Raw genomic sequence first — 19,050 nt, forward strand, 5'->3', positions numbered from 1 at the left:
GCTCAGAACCACACAGGACACTTAGTGCTGACCGGCTCTGGTCGTGTGGCGGGTACAGCTGGCTTGGGCACAGAGACCCAAGCGTGGGGCACGCTCGGGGATACCCCATCAGACAGGCCTGACCCCTGCAGTACGTTCCACACCATCTTCCCTTGTGCCGCCAACTGCCCGCGTCACACTCCTGACAAACCTTCCCACAGAGTCTCAGTTCTTCACAGGGCCTTCCAGAATCTGCCACTCCCAGCTCTAGCGTTTGGGGCCACTTCCCCCACACGTCCCCCATCACAGATTTAAGTCTGGGCCCTAGAGCGTGAGGTGTTACCTGCCTGGAATGGCCACCGCGTCCCCCACACCCCACCGCAGGCCGCTCCCCCTCCCCGCAGGCGGCTCAGGTGTCCGCGCTCCCGGGCCCCGCAGGTCCCCAGGCCGCCGACGCCACGAGCCGCGGACCCACCGCTTCCTCGCGCACTGGGCTTGGCGGTACTCCAGCACAGTATTGGGTAAATGTTTTTGAAATGAATTTCGAACAACTTTTAAACGAAGCTCGTTTTGCCTACAAATCATTTGGAACAGAGCCTTGATCTCAGAAAATAAAGGACCTTCTCAAAAAACACACTGGGACCTGCGGGTTGGGGGGGGGGTGGTCCGGAGAGGGGAACCGGGAGCCAGGCCACGTGTCCGCGAACGGGGACAGTCCCGCCTTCGTGTCCGCTCAGGATCGTGTAAAACCGGTTACGGATGTGGCTTGTCTTGGACAACCTTCCCCCAGGCCCTTGTGCACAGCCCAGTGTGGGCTGGGAGCAGGCGAGCGCCCCGGCAGCCTGGGCTGCGTCCACACAGCGTACACGACCTGACCGCGGACCGTATTCCCGAGGGAACAGTGCCGTCGTCAAGTACAAGTGCTCCACGTATTCAGGGTGAGAGCCAGGGCATGAAGAAAATTCTTACGCGTCTCATGCTTCCTTAGGGGACTCGAGCTCCCTGGGGTCACAGAATGCAGTCATCCTTGGGGCCCCCTGCCCGCCCCCTGCCGCCGGGAGGGGGGCGAAGTGTGGCTTCTCCCTCGGGCTCCGCCGGCCTGCAGGAGGGGCGTGCGGGGCCACTGCTGCTCTGTGCCAGCGTGCTGCCTTCCAGATGCGGGCCTGAGTCCGCCTCGGTCTGCTGCTTCCGCTGGGCCTTGAGGCCTGTGCGTGTGCCACGCAGACCCACACTCTCTTAGGGACCTAAGTCTCCCCAAGGTCGCTCTGCGGGCGACCCTTCCAGACTGTGTTCTCCAGGCCGGTATTTAGAAGGCACATACTTTCCTATGAGTGATTCGTGAGACTGCTACTCCGACGGCTCCAAGTGCATGGGGGGGGGGTGATTATCACTTCCAAACCTCGTCATTTTTATCGTCATTTATCAGAATTCATAATTTAGAAAATCTCACAATTAAAATTCTTCAAATTTTAAAATCACCACATTTAAAAAGGAAGAATTCAGAAACATCCGTTCTCAAGCCATGAAGATACGGCGGAACCTTAATGCACAGGCTGCGGGTAGAAGCCGGCGTGAAAAGCTGCGTGCGACAGGACTGCAGCTAGAGGCCCTTCTAGAGAACGCAAGCCGAGGGAGCTGCGGAGGACCCCGGGTTGCGGGGGGCTGGGAGGGCGGGGGAGTCGGTGAGCAGAGGATTTGCAGGGCAGTAAGACTACTCTGTATAGGATATGACGGTGGATACGGGTCCTCGTACCTTTGTCCAAACCCATGGGGGGTTCAACACAAAAGGGGACTTTAAGTGCACACGTGAGCCTGGGTTATAACGGTGAGTCCCTGTAGGTTCAGTTGCGGCGGACGCGCCTCTCCGGTCCGAACGCCCGTAGCGGGGGAGGCGACACATGGGTGGGTTAGGGATATGCGGGCAATCTCTCTACTTTCCACTCCGTTTTGCTCTTAATGATAAAGTCTATTAAAAAGAATTCAGATACTTTAAATTTTTGGCCATTCAAAACACCTCCTTTCTGGTAAATGGTAACTAGACTTAACGGGGATCATTTCGTGATGTATCAAAATACTGACTCACTGACATACACCTGAAACGGATACTTTTCAATAAAATTTTCTTAAATACCTCATTTCCCTGTTGCTGCAGATCATGGCCCAGCAAACACACTGGAGCCCAGAGAAACCCAAGGTTACGCTTTAGTGTTTGTAGATCTGTAAAGTAATTCAGCAGACCCTTGGTTTTTAAAAGGGCTGTTTCGGGGCAGGGGGTGAGGATTTCTTTAAACACTCAGATACTCAGATAAATTACAAATTGCGTTACTTCCTATCACTGACTCTCAGGATTCCTGTGAAACAGTCAAAACTCTGAGCGTCAAACTTGCGAATGCCAAGACTTTTTACACATCCTTATAAAAGGTGTGTAAAATACCCCCCAAAAAAGTATAAAGAAGTTCTAGAACTTATATATCTTTCTGGAGCTTGATAGCCATACACGTTTTAAACAAAATGAAGTTGTTGCGGATTATAAAATTTTGTAAATTTTGCATTTAGGCCATTCCTAACTTTTTGCTATTATAATCAACACCGTGAGAAAGATCTTTCCCTGCAGTTTGGAATATTTTCTGAGAGCAGATTCTTAAAAGTGGTCCAAAGAGCATCCAAGGGAATGAGTGTCTTTAAGGCTCTTGCCATTCTGCCAGACCTTTCTGGAAAGGCAGCATCAGTCAGTTCACCTCTCGCCAGCACTGAGTGCCCACCTCAGCTCGACCTTGCCACTTTTGAGTATTATCATTTTCATACTAAAAATACTTCTAGTTACTCACCAGCACCCTAAAATCCCCACTAACTATTGTATGCAGTGACCACATTCTGAACCAAAGATTCTGCTGAGCAGGAGACAGAGCCCAGGGGGAGAGGGACGGGCCTGACAGGGTTACGCTCCCGACTGCCGCCCTCAGGGATCACCCTGCAAGTACATCTGATTGTTCAAGTTCGGTGAGTCTGTATCCTAGAGCCGCGATGCACTACACTGAGGGATACGGATATTCTCTCTCTCCCTCTCATAAATAAGGTTAATGTGTATATAATACAGATGTGTAAATTAACCTTTCTGTATGTTATATAGTATTTTGTAACAGGAAAACACTAAGACGGTAAGGACATTAAAACAAAGTCTGGAAAGCTCTAATCACAGCACTCCAGTAGAAGGAGAAGGGAAGCAAATAAGATCACTAATGGGTGTTGCAAGAGTTTGGAAATCACCTCCTAGTCTCTGTGAAAGGGAGAAGAAAAACCCAACTTCTCCAAAGCGAAGTCAGCAAGTTTCTGGGGTTACAATGCTGTGTCTTTAATCATGCGGTGAAAAATCTAGCCATTCTGGGGCGCCTGGCTGTCTCAGTCCACAGAGCATGCACCTCGATCTCTGGGTCGTGAGTTCAAGCCCCACGCTGGGCATGGAGCCTAGTTAAAATGAAATAAAGAAGAGAAAGAAAAGGGAAAAGAAAAATTCTAGCCATTCTTTTGCCCAATGCACTCTGCTTATTATTCTAATGTTGTGTGAAACAAAAATCTTCCTGAAAAATAATTTGACAATATGTAAGAAGAGCCTCACTAGTGGGCCCTCTAGTCCAGGACTCTATTTTAAAGACCATTCAGGAGGCAGAGTTTTCTCTACATGGATGTTCAAGAGATAAGACCTTATTCACAACAGTGAAAAATAGGGCACATCCTAAATTTCCAGCAATAGGATGATGTTGGTAAATGTGCCCATGGAAACAAATGTGATAGGTTTCGAAAACCACATTGTAGAAGGATCTTAGTAACAAGACATGCTCAGGATATAAAATTTAAAAATTAGGCGTGAAAATTTATACACACACACACATATATGTATGTATATATAAGTATGAGCTTAAGGTTTTAGATATCTGGATAAGGGGTGATTTCCATATATGTCTTTGTATTTTCACAAATTTCTACAATTAACATGATTCACTTTGATCATCTTTAAGGGAGTAGGTTTGGTTTTGTTTTTAAGATTTTAATTATTTATTGAGAGAGAGTGAGAAGCAGACTCCCCGCTGAGCAGAGAGCCCGACGTGGGGCTCGATCCCAGGACCCTGAGATCATGACGTGAACTGAAGGCAGATGCTTCACCGACTGAGCCACCCACGTGCCTGAAGGAAGTTTTTGTTGCCCTTTTAAAACTCTTTCCCATAAAGTAAATAAAATCATGTTTTATTTATATATGTCCTCAGAGCAGACCTAGTCCCAGTGAACCGATTTATAGAATTTTCTCAATTCCCCTCTCGCTCCAAGCTCAATAGGACAGGAGCTTTAAAAACACAGGTTACGTTCATGGGGGATTTTCAGTGAATCTATGAGATACTATAATGAGTATTTTGCAGATGATGATACTGTTCAGGCAGGTTAAGGAACCTCCCCCAGGTTATGCCCCTTGCTATTAATGAGAAAAGGAAATATTCACCCTCAGGTCTGTCTGGCTCCAGATTTCACAACTTTCCCCCATAGGATGTGGTCAAGGAGCCACCTGACTAAAACGCAGCCAAGTTTCATGGCGCGTGACATACCGTGAGTCGGGGCTCCAACCAGGAACACTTGTCTCCGGGTCCCGTTCACCAGCACGTGGCCACTGGACAGGGAGGCCCCCAGCTTCCCCATCGTCTGTGAAATGCAATAAATCAATACCGGCAGCTCTGAAAGCGCTCCACGGTGTCCACTGTCCTGGGGAGGGAGCGGCAGCCATACCTTGTCTCCAGAAATGGTAAACCAGCTTTGGCTGCTGGGGGGGAAATAGCCATACACCCGTCCAAGGCTCTGTTTCTCCTCGTGAGTGTGGAACAGGTGGCCCAGACTGGAATGAAGCACACACAGGCAGAGGAGGAAGAGCCGGCCAAGTATTCCAGTCCCAGCAAAGACAAGCCCCACTCCCCCTCCCTGTGATCCCCGGCCGGGGAGAGGGGGTGTCAGTATGAAGTCTCTCCAGAGGCGAGGCTCACCACTCTGCCTCCCCGCTGAGCGCAGGCAGAGGGAGGTCCACGGCCACGGGCTGGACTGTGTTCCTCCAAAGTCCACACGTTGGAGTCCTAACCCCGGCACCTCAGATTGTGTGTGTTTGCAGATAGGATCTTCAAAGAGGCAATCATGTTACGCTGAGGTCATCGGGGTGGGGCCCTAATTCAACTGGACTAGTGTCCTCGTAAGAACAGAAAGACACCAGGGACGGGCGCAGACCCAGAAGAGGAGGAAGGCGGCCGTCGGTAAGGCGAGGAGAGAGGCCTCTGAGATCAACGCCACTAACACCTCGACCTCGGATTCCCAGTCTCCAGAACTGGGAGAAATTCCTTCCTGTGGCTTCAGCTGCCCAGTCTGCGGGACTGTCACGGGAGCCCTGGCAGACTCCTTCCTAGCTCACGTTTCAGCTTCGAAGGAGGAGAGTTTGCCATCTTTTCCTGGTGGGGTAAGAACTTGGCCCCTCTGAGCCCCCGCTTGGCAGGCTCCCGCAGCGGCAGGCACCTGCCCCCCCCGGGCTCACGGGTCCCCGGACCCCCACAGCAGCACTCACCTACCGGCGTGCTTCCAGGTCGGGCTCCCCACCAGCAGCACGGTTCTGTTGTTCACGCGCAGCCCGTGGAGGGCGTAGCCGAGCCAGGAGAAGTCCGCCTCGCCCCACACTGTCCAGTTGGCCGCCTCCACGCCCAGCTTTTCTACAGGAGACAACCAGTGCCTTTTACCTGACGTGGGAGGCCGCCGGGGTGGGGGGCGGGCGGAGGCTTTGCCAGAGCTCTTAAGTACCCCAAGCTGCTCCAGGGGCCCCAGTGTCAGAAACAGGTCCCACGCTTCACACAAGTAAATTTCTGGGGCTCACTTCTGTGGAGTGGGGGATGCGCTAGAAAGACAGCCCCCAGTGGGTAGTTCGGGGCATCACCGGGATGCCTTCAAGGTTCCTAGGCTTCCATGGAAAGCCTCTGCCAACGCCCTACTGGCCCCCTTGGGACCTGGACCTGGAAGTTGGACCCCTTTTGTATATCCAGTGACTCTATCCGTATCACTTGGATGATATGGATAGATATTCTTATCTGCAAGAGGTATTAGAAAATATAGATGAAATGAGAGTGGAAGGTGGGAGAAAGGCAGAAGCCCACAGGCACAAGGACAGACTAGAGCAGGGAGGTCTCCGCCCCTCCCCACCCCTGCAAGCACTACCTTGTTGGCTCCAGCTGTGGTCAGAATAAAATGCAGCCACCATGCCCTTCTGTTTCCCTCCACCTGGCGCGAAAGGGGAGCCCATCACCAGATCGGGCTCGCCGTCTTCGTTCACGTCTGCGGCCACGAGTGTCCAGCCCAAGTTACAGTAGGTATCCTGTAGGGGGACCAGGAGAGCAAGTGTAGCTCAGAGGCGGACTGCAGGGGGTGGTGAGGTCCTGGCCCACGGGGCCCCCTTACCTGGCAGGAGATGGTGACGTTGGGGCCAGACGACATTCCTCCTTGTCTGGAGCCGAAGTAGACGTACACGGCACCCTAGGCGAAGGCAAGCCATGGGGCAGTCAGAGGCGGGGCTGGTGACCCAGGAACCTCATGTCACCGCAGGAGGCTTGGGGGCGAGGACCTAAATCACCCGAGTCCCCACGGTCAGGAGCTCAGCGACAGACAAACCAGTCCTGTGTGTTTGCCACTGGGCTGAAGTGGTTTTTACATCTGTCACTGGGCGACAGCGTGTTGGGGCCCCCAACACTGAAACGGTCACTCCTATCCTTGCCCACCACCCACACTTGCTCAGTGTGCCACCTGGACAGCCCACTCACCTCCCCGTGCAATGCCTTCCCTGACCCGGCCCGTGATTTCTTGGAACAGGACATGCTGTGTGGCCAGTGTCCACAGCCCCGAGACACACGGTGCCATCATTCTCTGTCCTGAACCATCTCCTGTCTTACAACTTGCTGGTCTCCACTCGCTCGAGCATTTATGTTCCATCATGAGCCAAGCGCGGGAAGACCGTGATAAATAAGACCACACTCTGTCCTCCCAAAAGGTTGGCCAATGGGCAGTTACACGTGGCGTGGAAAGTGCTAGAACAGGGGCAGAGGCTGCGGTGTGGGGACAGGGACGTGTGGCCTACACCAGGGGCTGGACGGCAGGTCTGGAGCAGGTGCCCCATCGCTCCTAAAGGACAAAGGGGAGAAAGGACCCTCTGGCTGGAGGGAGCCGTCTGAGCCACGTTCTCGAGTGAGGGGGCCTGTGGGTCCAGAGACAACAAGTGGTTCACAGTCTAGAAGCAGAAAGTGAGGAGGCGGGGACAAAGAGCTCATGATGAGCTCCTGGCAGGTAGAGAGTGATGAAAGGCCTTTGACCTTTGGGGGGGTTACACACAGAAAGCCCATGCCACAGGACCCAGGATCTCAGCCAGGAAACAGGGACCAGGCGGGTTCTGCGCATGAAAGGGAAGATCCAGGGAGGTCACCTCTCTGCTGTGATGATAGGGGGGCACTGGGGTGGCTGGAACCCCGTCCCCCTCACTGCCATTCAGCATCTTGGCAGGGGTGGGGACGGAGGGAGTAAAATTTCTGGTGGAATCCGGAAACCCAGGAGGCCAAGCAAAGACCAAGGGAGGCAGGAACTGTGTGCCTCCAGGTAACCCAAGGTCACATCAAGGGCCCAAACTGGGGGACCTGAGATCATCTCCCACAAATGCTGGCTCGGCACATTTGGCTGTCTGCTCTCAACAGAGGCTCTGCCCGGCCCGGCCTCCCCCTCCCCACGCCCCGACTCTGCCTGTGGCAGCAGCCTTACCGTGTAGGTGAGCTTCTCGGAGCCCACCGACGGCGCTCCCACGGCCAGGTCAGGCACGCCATCCCTGTTGAAGTCCAACACGGCCAAGGCCGAGCCAAACCGACCTGAGGGCTGAAGGGGCACCAGTGACCTCCCCGGGCGGAGCCACAGCCTTCAGAAGAGCATGCGACTTCCTGGGAGTACAGGGACACGGGCACTCGACCCGGAAGCCGAGGGCCAAGGGACAAACCTGCAGCGACCTGGAACACATCATGCCGGCCCGCTGGGTGCCCTGCCCGTGATGTTTCGGGCACGTCTGTCTGCTTGGGGAGGGGGTGGGGGGAGCCATGGTGCCAGAAAGATAAGGGTCCATTCTCACAGGTTCTAGGTTTTTCGAAAATGGTCCCAACATGAAGGACCAGACTCCCTTTGGAAAGAATTCAAAATAAGAACCCCATAGGCCAGCAACAACGGGCACCATGTGATGAGCGCTCAGAATGTTCCAGGGCCACGCTGTGCAACGCAGTGGCCAATAGCTAAATGTGGCTGTTGTAGTTAAACCCACGTTACACTAAACATTCAGCTCTGTGGTTGCACTGGATGCGTTTCAAGTGCTCAAAAGCCACTGTGCTCCGCGGTCCTCCTGTGGGACGGCCCAGCAATAGAATGTTCCTATCCGTGCAGAAGGTTCTGTGGACGGCACCGCTGTCGACCCCCCGCTAGGCACCTTACGTGCACAGGGGCAGGTACGTTTAGTATCCCCACGTCCACGGTTTACAGATGGAAAACCAGTCCATTCAGGGACCCTTTTCTTGAGAGGGGATTTTCTCTGCTTTTCATCTCCTGTTCTCTAGAACCAGACTAAAAAGCCACTCGCTCATTTCCCTGTTCTTTCACAACGTCAGAACAATGAAGTCTTGCACAAGGGAGGTTTGCGCCACACTCGTCCCAGAACCCACAGCAATTATCTATTGGCCAATCGTGCTGCACCTGCGGACAGTGGCGTCTGTGAAGACGGCGCCTTCCGACGAGGCGAGACCTTGATCAACTAGAAGGAACTGCTCCGGGCCCCAAGCACGTTGGGGCAGTCAGTCAGTCAGGGTGCTGGCGGCTGGGGCTGGCCTCATTTCGTCACCGCCAGCGGTACGTCCAGCCCTCCTACGGGTTAACCCGCCGTCCCCCCAACAAGCAAGGAATCGTCAAGCAGATCGCTCATCCCACAGACGGACACAGAACGGCTACCTGCGGCCTAGGCCGGAGTGCAGCGCTCCTATCCCTAGCCCATGCCTTAGGCTGGCCTTCGTCCAGATTATCAGAGGCCACGGGGAGAAGAGAACACAAAGCTGCCTCCTTCTTGCCCCAAGTGTCTCAGAGAGTTTCTCACTCTCCATGGGCAGAAGCTGCCTTTCTCATTCCCGGTCCACAGGAGCCCAAGGGATTAGATTTTACCCAGCAGTCCAACACGGGCATGGCTTAGTGAAGAAATAAGGACCAACAGGAATGGGGAGACGTATTTCAGAATGTTCTCATGTGGTTGCAGAAGGTTCCAGAAAATGCTGTCCCTCTGGGACAGCAGAACCTCACATGCTGGCCAACCAAGGATCACCGCTCAGATTCAGGGCTCCTTCTGTCCGGTCGTTAAGCCTGTACTTTCACGTGTACAGGTACGTCCTGGCATGCCATCTTGTCCTGTCCTCACAGCATTAACTCCACAGCAGAAGCTTTCATGGTTTCCCCCGGACAAAAACCACAATCTGACCCAAAGTCCAGCACTGCGTCCCCTGCTGCCGGATACCCGGAGCGTGCAGTCCCACCAAAGCCCCGTCCTTGCCTGCCACCAGTCGCAAGACTGCCTGCCCCTCCCTCCTGCCCTTGTAAGGACTGATGCCAGTTACGTCCCGGGGAGAACCTTCCAGGTTCCTGGTGCTCCCAAGTGGGACCGATGCTGACTCCGTGAGGAGCATTTCTCGTAAAGTCCCTGCGGGGTTTTTCTGGGGGTGCAGCACCACTTCAAACCAAGGAATGAAATCTGAGTGAGGTCTGGCGTTTAGGGAGGGGTCACAGACCCATGTCCGTTTCTTAATTTTTACACTTTGACACCACAATTACGTATGACGTTACCTTAGGGGAAACTGGGTATAGGGTGTTTGGGAACTCTGTGCTCTCTTTACAGCTGCTCTGTGAATCTAACATTCTTATGCAATAAAAATTCATATATAAAAAGAGGGAAGCTTAAAGTCGGGTGGGGGGTCGTCGTAACATCAAGAAATCACATCCTGACCGGCGGCTCTGAGCAGCTCTGAGTGAACAGCAGGTGTGTTCGCACAGGTCCTGGGCCATACGTTCCGTTAGTGACAGGATGAGATAAATGAACAGGATCTTGAAAACGACAAGCATCCCACAGATGGGGCACCAGCCGTTGGCTGCTCTCGTCATTCCCGTTTCTGGCCCTTCGCGCCGGGGAACCTGCCACGTGAGAAGCGCGGTGGCTTGTGGACACGAGAAGGGAAAATCAGGAGATGGGCGCCTCACCTGGAAACCCTCCAGGGTCACGTGGGCCTCCTTGTCGAGATCCAGGTCGAGGGGGGGCAGGCCCAGCTCGCTGCCGTACAGAAGGTACACGCGCCCCACCTGCGTGTGGCCAGGCCGGCTGTAGCCCGGGGCGCCCACCACCAGGTCACCGTGCCCGTCCTGGTTGAGGTCAGCCGAGGTCATCGCCCTGTGGGGAAGGAGAGAGAGCCCCCGTCCAGTACCCACGGAGAGCCATGGGTGAGACGGTTGCCCACTTCTTTCCTCTCTAGAACCCAACCCTTGAACGTCCTCTTGCTGCTTTCACCCTGCGTGACCGTGGAGAATATCCACTTGAGGTTGTATTGTTCGTGTGATTCGGTCTTGCTCTCCAAGAAACACGACAACAACCCTGGACACACGAAGGGCCCTGGGCATTTCTGAACCTTAGGACTCGAGCAGGTGAAAAGCACCTTCACAAAGCGTCACGTTCTCCATGCAAACCCAGAGCCGCTAAGCGCGATCCTGGGCTCCCGGAGAAGAGAGAGGAAATCTGCACCCGGCTGATGGCACAGGCTGGCTTCTGAGGGACCAGGTAACAAACCAAAGTGTGTGAAGTGCCCCGTGTTATTTCTACCATAGCCGCACATGGTACCTTGTACTGTGAAGAAATTAAATGTTCGACGTATTTAGTGCGTGTTTCTAAATGAGGGTCTATGACCCACCGGTTAGAAAGCAAAGGTTCAAATGTCTTTGTTGGGGCCGCTAGAAAGACCAGAAATCAGGTATTTATTCTTGTTCTTATGGCCACAGAAGGACTCAATGGCAGCACAGAGGGAAAAGAGAAAAAGAGAAAAGTCGTTTCTAAAGGGGCTGCCGCCCACGAGGGGACCAGACACACTCACCACGGACACACTGCTGTTCCCTGGCTCCTGGGGCCAGATGCTGGGGACCTCTGCACCCCCCCAGCCCCCCGTGGCAGCAAGCCCAGCTGGAGACCTTCTCTGGCTCTGTCAGGAAGGTGGCCAAGAAGAGCCATTATGCATGGAGGACTGGCCAAGAAACACAGCATTCACCTCTCGTCACCTGTGCTGGGGCTGAAACGCATCAGTGGCCCCAAAAAAGGGCTGTCAGCAAATCGTTCCAAGGGAAACAATGTCATTTGGACCTAAGAAGTGTGTTTGAAAAAAGAGGTTTCCCCCAAACCTCCATATACTTGGGCTCGGTTTAGGCTGATAATGAAACTCAGAGGAAGCCCCAACATTCTACTTACACAATTATCGTGGAGTACTAGGCTTTTGTCGTATGAAGCGATGATACCCCCATCACTGTCACCGCTGTGTAGCTGCTTCTAACATCATGAGATTCCCAAAAGTCTGTAACATTACATCTTCAGAACGTCGAAGCTTTGTGATTGTTCTAGAACCTTTCATCATTGTAATTATTCAGTAAAGGGAAAGTTCCCTGCATTTAAACCCATTCTGACCCATTTTAAGGAAACAGTTCCAACTTTACAGTAACTTGACCACTATATTAATGTTTTTGTGGATGAGGGATTGATTGGAATTGAAGGAGCTGCCTCCGCAAACATTTGTGGAATGACCGAGTGAACTTCATATGACAGCATCGGGAGTGCGAGAACTCATACCTACCAACCGAGTCTTGTGTAGGGAATTGACAGGAAGTAAGATGCCAAGGGGCTGGAGACGTATTTCCTTGACTGCTGGGAGCTGCCTGTAAACACTGTCCATATGTTCCTTTCCAAAGCCTGGTACATAAAAATAAGGGAATCCTGGAAACACAAAATCATCACAGACAGATAAAGACACATGACGTAATCCACAAAACTACTACTTTCCATCAAAAGTATTAGACTTTCTAAAGGAAACCCGTTTTGACAAGTGCTAAAAACAAAGCGTCAATTCCCATCAATAAGTAGGATCCCTTGGGGTGAGCAATTAGGGAGGGAAATCACGACCCCCCAGTCTGCACGGAGGGAGGGCAGTTAGGGCCCTGGCGTTCACGCCAGCATGGCAAGAGTTAGCTGGGCCTTCACCTGAACCAGTCAGGAGACTCTGTACGCACCTGCAGAATGTAACAGAATCAATTTAATGGAGTAAAACAGCTTAAGCATTCATTCAATCTAGAACTGCGAGTGTGTGTGTGTGTGTGTGTGTGTGTGTGTACGTGTGTGTACGCGTGCGCGCACGTTTGGACCACTACCAGAATGCCGAAAATACCCTCCAAACCACAGCCAAATGGAGGTGCCTGCTGTATTCACTTAGGCACGAGAGGCCATCTGCCAAGCGCTGGAAGCAAGACAAGGGGACGCCAAGCCCCTCAGCGTGGGATCTGAAGCGTTCCGAATGTGCTGTGCTGACTGAGTGGCCCCAAATAACCTGGCCCCATGCTAGACCCATCCCCGTCCAGGGCATAACTCTAAATCCACCCAAGGACGACAGGAGACCACGCCAGGGCTCCGAGGCCTGGCCTGGACCAGAGCGCAGTGGGCTCAGAGCCGCAGGGTGGCCCACACAGCTCGGGCTCCAGCGCGGAGCCAGCGGTGGGCCCTGCGGGGCAGGGCTGTGCTCCTGGTTCCACCGCGAGCGCCCCGGCAGGCTGCCCCCAGACGCTCATCCTCAGGCCCCCTGTGCCTTGCTCACCCACCCAGGAAGCACTCAGTTCCGACTGTGTGCCAGGCACAAAGCCCCGCTCCTCTAGGACTTACCCCTTTCACGAAGGAGGCAGAGCCAGGGACCTACAGGACAACACGGTAGGTGCTGTGGTAGGGGCCCAGCCGTGAAGGCTACAGGGTTCCCGGAGCCCAGTGCAAAATGAAAATGCAGAGCTCCTGGTCCAGAAGTTATTAAGAATTTTTAAAAATATTTTATTTGAGAGAGAGAGAGAGAGTGTGTGTGAGCAGGGAGGGGAAGAAGGGGAGGGAAAAAGGGTCTGAGGCAGACACTGCACTGAGCACAGAGCCCCACGTGGGGCTCGATCCCACGGCTGCGAGACCACGACCTGAGCCCAAACCAAGAGCCAACGCTCGACTGACTGCGCCACCCAGGTGCCCTACATTATTAAGAATCTTAAGGCAGGGGCGCCTGGGTGGCGCAGTCGTTAGGCGTCTGCCTTCGGCTCGGGGCGTGATCCTGGCATTCTGGGATCGAGCCCCTCATCAGGCTCCTCCGTTATGAGCCTGCTTCTTCCTCTCCCACTCCCCCTGCTTATGTTCCCTCTCTCGCTGGCTGTCTCTATCTCTGTCAAATAAATAAAATCTTAAAAAAAAAAAAAAGAATCTTAAGGCAGCAAGAGCAGAACAGTAACCCAAGTGTGGGGCTCTTCTCAGGGCAACTACGCCCCCCCCCCCCCCCCCCCCCCCCCCGTTGGATAGCACAGCCACAAAGCAGCCCTGCCTGGCCCAGGCCCAGCTCCCAGAGGCACCAGTGTCATATGAACCCCTCTCCAGATATTTCGGAGCCCTTCACAATCCCGTGCCTGCTTCCCTTTCCAAACCCCTCCTAGTGCCTTGTATCCCTGTCTTGTTTTCCAGGCAAACAAGTCCACTCGTATCTCCAAATATCCCTAAACTTTCCCAAGACATACACGCTCACTGATGAAATACTAGCTACTACTCGAGGCCTAATCCAAATGCTGTGAAGCCCTCTCTGATGGACAGAAAAGATATAAGACTTATCTTACAGGCAAAGTATTCCCCACCCGTGTGTTAATTGCATTCTATTTATATATGATTATTTGTGTATTTATCACCCCAATTAAACACTTTTTCTAAAAGGTCAGAGTCCATTTCTCTTCCGTCTTATAACCCCCAGTCTAGTGTCTGGCACTTAAAGGGTGATCTCACGGCGGATTTCATACGCGGCATCCCCCCGCGTGGGGCTCTGCGCAGTGAGCTTACTATGTTGCTCACACGGTTTGCCTAAGGACAACGCAGGACTGGCCTGGGGCCACAGCAGGCTCCACCGGACTCTCCAAAGGCCATGGAGGTCCAGACCCAGATCTCAGAGCATCTCTGGAAAAAACCAGATTCGGAGGCCAGGGATATTTGTGGCCTGGCTCAGGGGCAGGCGACTCTCGGTGAATAAAGAGCCAGTGAGTCTCCAGGACAAGATCATGGGGGCAGCACGTCACTGCATCTCACCCCACCCCCCCAAGCAGAAAATTCTTACCGAGGTCCAGGAATCCGCGCTAAAGAACACGCCTCTTTTGGTATAGTTTATATTTTTCCTAATATCTTTGGTTAGGGACACAGCCAAATTCTTATGGAAATCATTTTTCTGCACTCCTGAGCTACTGAAAAGCGAGAACAAACAAAATGGGTCAGACTGCATGAACAACAGGCCCCTCAATGACAGAGTTGAAGAATATGTCAAGTTGACTTGTGGTTAGAGACCATAGCGTTCAAATATCTGGAAGTTGAAGGAGAAACACCTTCATGGGACATTCCACGGAATTTTCCTGAACATGTTTCCAAGGTTTAAAAGCTTGTCCTTATCAAAAATACTTCCCAGAGCCTCAAAGTCCAATAGCATAAAAGGTGTGAATTTCTTCTAGATTACTAAAGAAAAAAAAAATCTAAGGCGTTTCAGTATTTTACACAAGTGGTCAAGAAATAGTGTGTAGCTATTTGGGAAACTGGTGTGTGGGCAAACGGATTTATCTCCAAAGACACGCTAGAATGAATCCTACATTAAAAGTACATTTTCAAATTCGTGCATTCTAGCGAGACTACAAGCCAGGTGCCTAGAGGAGCCAGACGGGCTGCCCAAGTGATTGAGTGAAGCCCCCACCGCAGGAGTGAGCAAAGGGGCATGTGTGAGACAGCCAGTGTAGGGACCCTGACAGTCTAGAGTGCAAGCCCCATCTAACGGCATTCAACTGAGGGGTTCAGAGGGGAGGGGGTGGGGGGACGGGCTAGCCCGGTGATGGGCATTAAGGAGGGCATGTATTGCAAGGAGCACTGGGTGTTATACACAAACAATGAATCATGGAACATTGCATCAGAAACTAAGGATGTACTGTATGGGGACTAACATAACATCATAAAATTTAAAAATATTAATAACCACTAAAAATAATAAAGTTAACAAGCACAGAAATGGTCAAAAAAAATAAAGGCACTCAAGTCAGTCACCAAAAAAAAAAAAAAAAAAAAAAAAAAAAAAAAAAAAAGAAAAAAGAAAGGAAAAGACTGACCTAATTTAAATAAATCCAACCATGAAGGCTTAACTGAACCTTCCTGCCTGTCTTCTGTTATTCTGAAGCTCTGTGTTCTCTCTGACCTGAGGACCCTTCACTGCTGGTCCCCGTTTGAGTATCTAACCCTCGCTCACCCTGAACTATCTCGGTGGAAACACCGCTTCTTCCCCTGTGACAGGGTCGGGATGCTCTTCGGGACATCCCTTTCCCTCCTAACACTTGAGAGTATCGGGAGTCTGTTCAGCGCCCATGCACCTGCCGGGACGCGCCCTGGTCGAGCACGGACGCGCTCTGTCCTGCTCACAACGAGGCCTCGGTGCCTAAATCGGCTCCTGGAAGCGAGAGAGGAGGAAATGTCGCTTTACTGGTATTCATAATATGAAGACAGCTTTTAAGGGCACATAGTTGGCACACGACCCCAGCAGGAATACCACCTCTGGCCATCTTCCTCAGAAACTGCCTGAAAATCTTCTCCTCACCCTCTGTCATCAATAATGACTTTCTCAGGGTGAAATGTAGATAAAGGTTATGCGTAATAACAATAATGAGAGTAATAATACTATTAACTGCCATTGTTATCGTTCAGTGAGCACCTTACGATGTGCTGTTTACCTCCTTTCTTGCATGCCGTCCAGGCCATGATTCTAGGAATATGCACGTTTTTTTTTTCTTTTTTAAAAATTTTATTTATTCCCTGAACAGGGAGCCCGACATGGGGCTTGATCCCAGGACCCTGGGATCACAACCTGAACCAAGGGCACACAATTCACCGACTGAGGCACCCAGGGGCCCCTGCACCTGTTTTTTCTATTTTGCCAAAGGAGGAAGCTGTACCTCAAAAAAAAAAACAAACCACCCAAAAAAACCCCAAAACACCTGTTTAGAATCACATGGCTGTAAATGGCAGACCTGGAATCTGAGCCTCTGTCTACAAACCCCACGCCTTCAGTGTCTGTTGAACATCGCTCTGAGCAAGATTTTTTTTTTTTTTAAAGATTTATGGGGGGCGGGGGTGGAGAGGGACAAGCGGACTCTGCCCTGAGCACTGAGCCCAACCAGGGCTGGATCTCACAACCCTGAGATCACGACCTGAGCTGAAACCAAGAGTCAGATGCTTAACCAACTGAGCCACCCCAGCGCCCCAAGACATTCCTCTAGGAACAATTTTAGAATCCACTTACCCCTGGGTGCTGGCTTGCTGGCCGCCGCATGCAATGAACAGAGGGTTCTCAGGCAGGATGCAGTCACTGGGGAAAGAGTCGAATGAATCAGGCATTTTTCTACAAGCATGAGTTTTACTGAGAATCGGCAGTGCGCCACAAGCCGCCTCCAGCGGTCTAATGCTGGGGTGCTCATTTCCGGGCCAGACACGACGGGTGAAGAACCTCAGTCCTACCTGATGGGGGCGGATGGGCTGACTGCAGGTAGCAGGATGGTAACACAGGCAGCCCTACGCTCGCTCGGGTCACCCCGACTCACAGCCATCCTCCCGTCCTCTCCACCCCCGCCCACCTGCTGAGCGGCCCCACACCAACATGAACCGTGAACCAGCCGGGAGTTCAAGATGGAAAGAAACGGACTCCCAACTGCGCCCCTCTCTGCCCGATCATGCCTGTCTCTGCTCAAATAGGTTTTACTTTCTCAATCTCATTCCTTTAAAAATAAAGATTTGTAAATGGACAAGGCCACTGAGAGAAAGTAAGAGGTGGCTTTCCCTCGCCTCCGAAAGCGAGCACTAAGGGAGGGGGGGTTGCATTAGAAGAGTCCGTTCTGGAGGAAGATTTGACGGGGGTCACGGAGAGGCTGGGGTAGTTTGGAGCCCACCCCATGGGGCAAGGAGTTCAGAAAATGAGGTGGGAAGAAGCTGAAGGCAAACTTCTTTGAAAATCTTTCTTAGGGCCAGCTTTAAGCTTAGGAAAAGATTCTTCCTCAAATTCCCACCAGGATTTGGATGGGAATTCCTCAAACTCCGCCACCAGGATCCAGACGGCAGGGGCAGGCTTGCAACAAGAGCGCTCCAGTTACCGTTAACCCTTGAATTAAGCAGAGCTCTGGCTGGGAACGTAACCACCGTTCTTCCACTGTTTCTATAGGAAGACACACTAGGAGTTTCAAGCAACAGATTTGCTTTGGAAGATAATTATCAGTTACGAAATGCTTATGATATGAAAATATGTACACTGTTTCTTTCCCTCCTGAATTTGTATCTTTCTTTGGAGCCTTCTCCAAAGTTCCCATAAAGTTCCACAAATTCTGATGAATCTTCCTTTGTCTGTGTGTGTAAAGATGCCATCAATTCATGGAATTTTCCGCCTTGACAAATTAGAACAGAGATCAAGAGACAAATCTGTTTCTTCCCAAACAGCTCTCCTAATTAAAGAATAAAGCCCAGCTGTCCATAGCTATTTGGACAACGTGACCAAAACTGTTCTCCACTTGAGAGTCATGACACATGAACTTTATAAAACAAATAAATGCAGGTCATTCACACACACACACGACCAATATAAACTTAACTTCCTTCCAGTAATAATTATAATGCTAGTAGCCAACATGTATTAGGTGCTTCCTACATGCTAAACCATTTACATGAGTGACCTCACGTCCTCCTCCCAACAACCCCATGATAAAGATAGAATTATTACTGCCCCCATTTCACAGATGAGAAAATAAAGCTTAGGGAGGTTAGCTACTTGCTTGGGATAACTCAGCAGTGAGAGGCAGGTCTTGAAATTCCAAAGCCCATCCTCTATCATTGTGTGCACCTAAAACCCCACAGTCACACAAGGAGAGCTTGGAGACTTCACAGGAGGCTTAGTTCACTATTAAAAAATAGTATTTATATTGGACTGCTTACCTTACTGTTTACCAACTGTTTAAAACAGGTTTAATATTTGCAGCCTAATACCCAGTTTATCATGCAAGAGAATTTTGAATTTTGTTTCAAAACACAATGTATAATTATGGTTAACATTCTTTTGAATACTAGCAACTGTTTCTAAGGGCAAAAGAATATCATCCAGTGTATAATATACCGAAACTACACGGATTTAGGTCCCTCTGATTTAGAGCCCCAGCCCTATGCTCTTCAACCTGGAAGAGCCGCCTCGTGTAGACCCAGCCCTAGAACCCTCTTTCCCACTCTCTGGCTGCTGCTCGAGCTTCGCACCCTGCCCTTTCCTGCCTGGGGTGCTGCCCCCACTGCTCCCCCTCCAGACTCCCACCCCACCCCACTCAGTTCGGCAGCCGGGGCGGGCCGCTTACTCAGCAGGTTGGTTGTGAACTGCATCTGAGAGGCTCTCTCACACGGCAGGAGGACTCTGTGAGCCTCCAGGTCTCCTGCAGCTGGAAGTGGGGCTCCGCAGTCTACCCCGCTCTACAAAGCTGGGTCCAAGGCTCTGGCTGACACTCCTCCCGGACATGCAGGGCAGGAGCAGAAAAGGAGCGAGGCTCCAGACACTGTCCCATATGGGCTGAGTGTCCGACCCCACCAGAAGCCTGGGACTTACAAATGCATCCTTTTCTGATCTGACTTTGGAGTGGGGGAGG

At 51.8% G+C, this 19,050-nt stretch overlaps 1 protein-coding gene across 4 annotated transcripts in view; it reads right to left on the reverse strand.

The window, feature by feature from the left end:
* Positions 1-19,050, reverse strand: part of GPLD1 (glycosylphosphatidylinositol specific phospholipase D1) — a 55,433-nt gene that overhangs the window by 4,204 nt on the left and 32,179 nt on the right. For all 4 annotated transcript variants that reach the window (XM_034663505.1, XM_019795928.2, XM_034663504.1 and 1 more), the window contains 11 exons: positions 16,683-16,748; positions 15,636-15,833; positions 14,472-14,595; positions 11,934-12,073; positions 10,306-10,492; positions 7,795-7,905; positions 6,451-6,525; positions 6,211-6,367; positions 5,570-5,711; positions 4,753-4,858; positions 4,575-4,668 (listed from right to left, as the gene is read on the reverse strand). In XM_034663505.1, the coding sequence (XP_034519396.1) occupies positions 4,575-4,668; positions 4,753-4,858; positions 5,570-5,711; positions 6,211-6,367; positions 6,451-6,525; positions 7,795-7,905; positions 10,306-10,492; positions 11,934-12,073; positions 14,472-14,595; positions 15,636-15,833; positions 16,683-16,748 (1,400 nt within the window). The remainder of the gene's footprint in view (positions 1-4,574; positions 4,669-4,752; positions 4,859-5,569; positions 5,712-6,210; positions 6,368-6,450; positions 6,526-7,794; positions 7,906-10,305; positions 10,493-11,933; positions 12,074-14,471; positions 14,596-15,635; positions 15,834-16,682; positions 16,749-19,050) is intronic.

The sequence above is a fragment of the Ailuropoda melanoleuca genome, chromosome 6, assembly GCF_002007445.2.
Source record: "Ailuropoda melanoleuca isolate Jingjing chromosome 6, ASM200744v2, whole genome shotgun sequence".
Taxonomy (NCBI): Eukaryota; Metazoa; Chordata; class Mammalia; order Carnivora; family Ursidae; genus Ailuropoda; species Ailuropoda melanoleuca.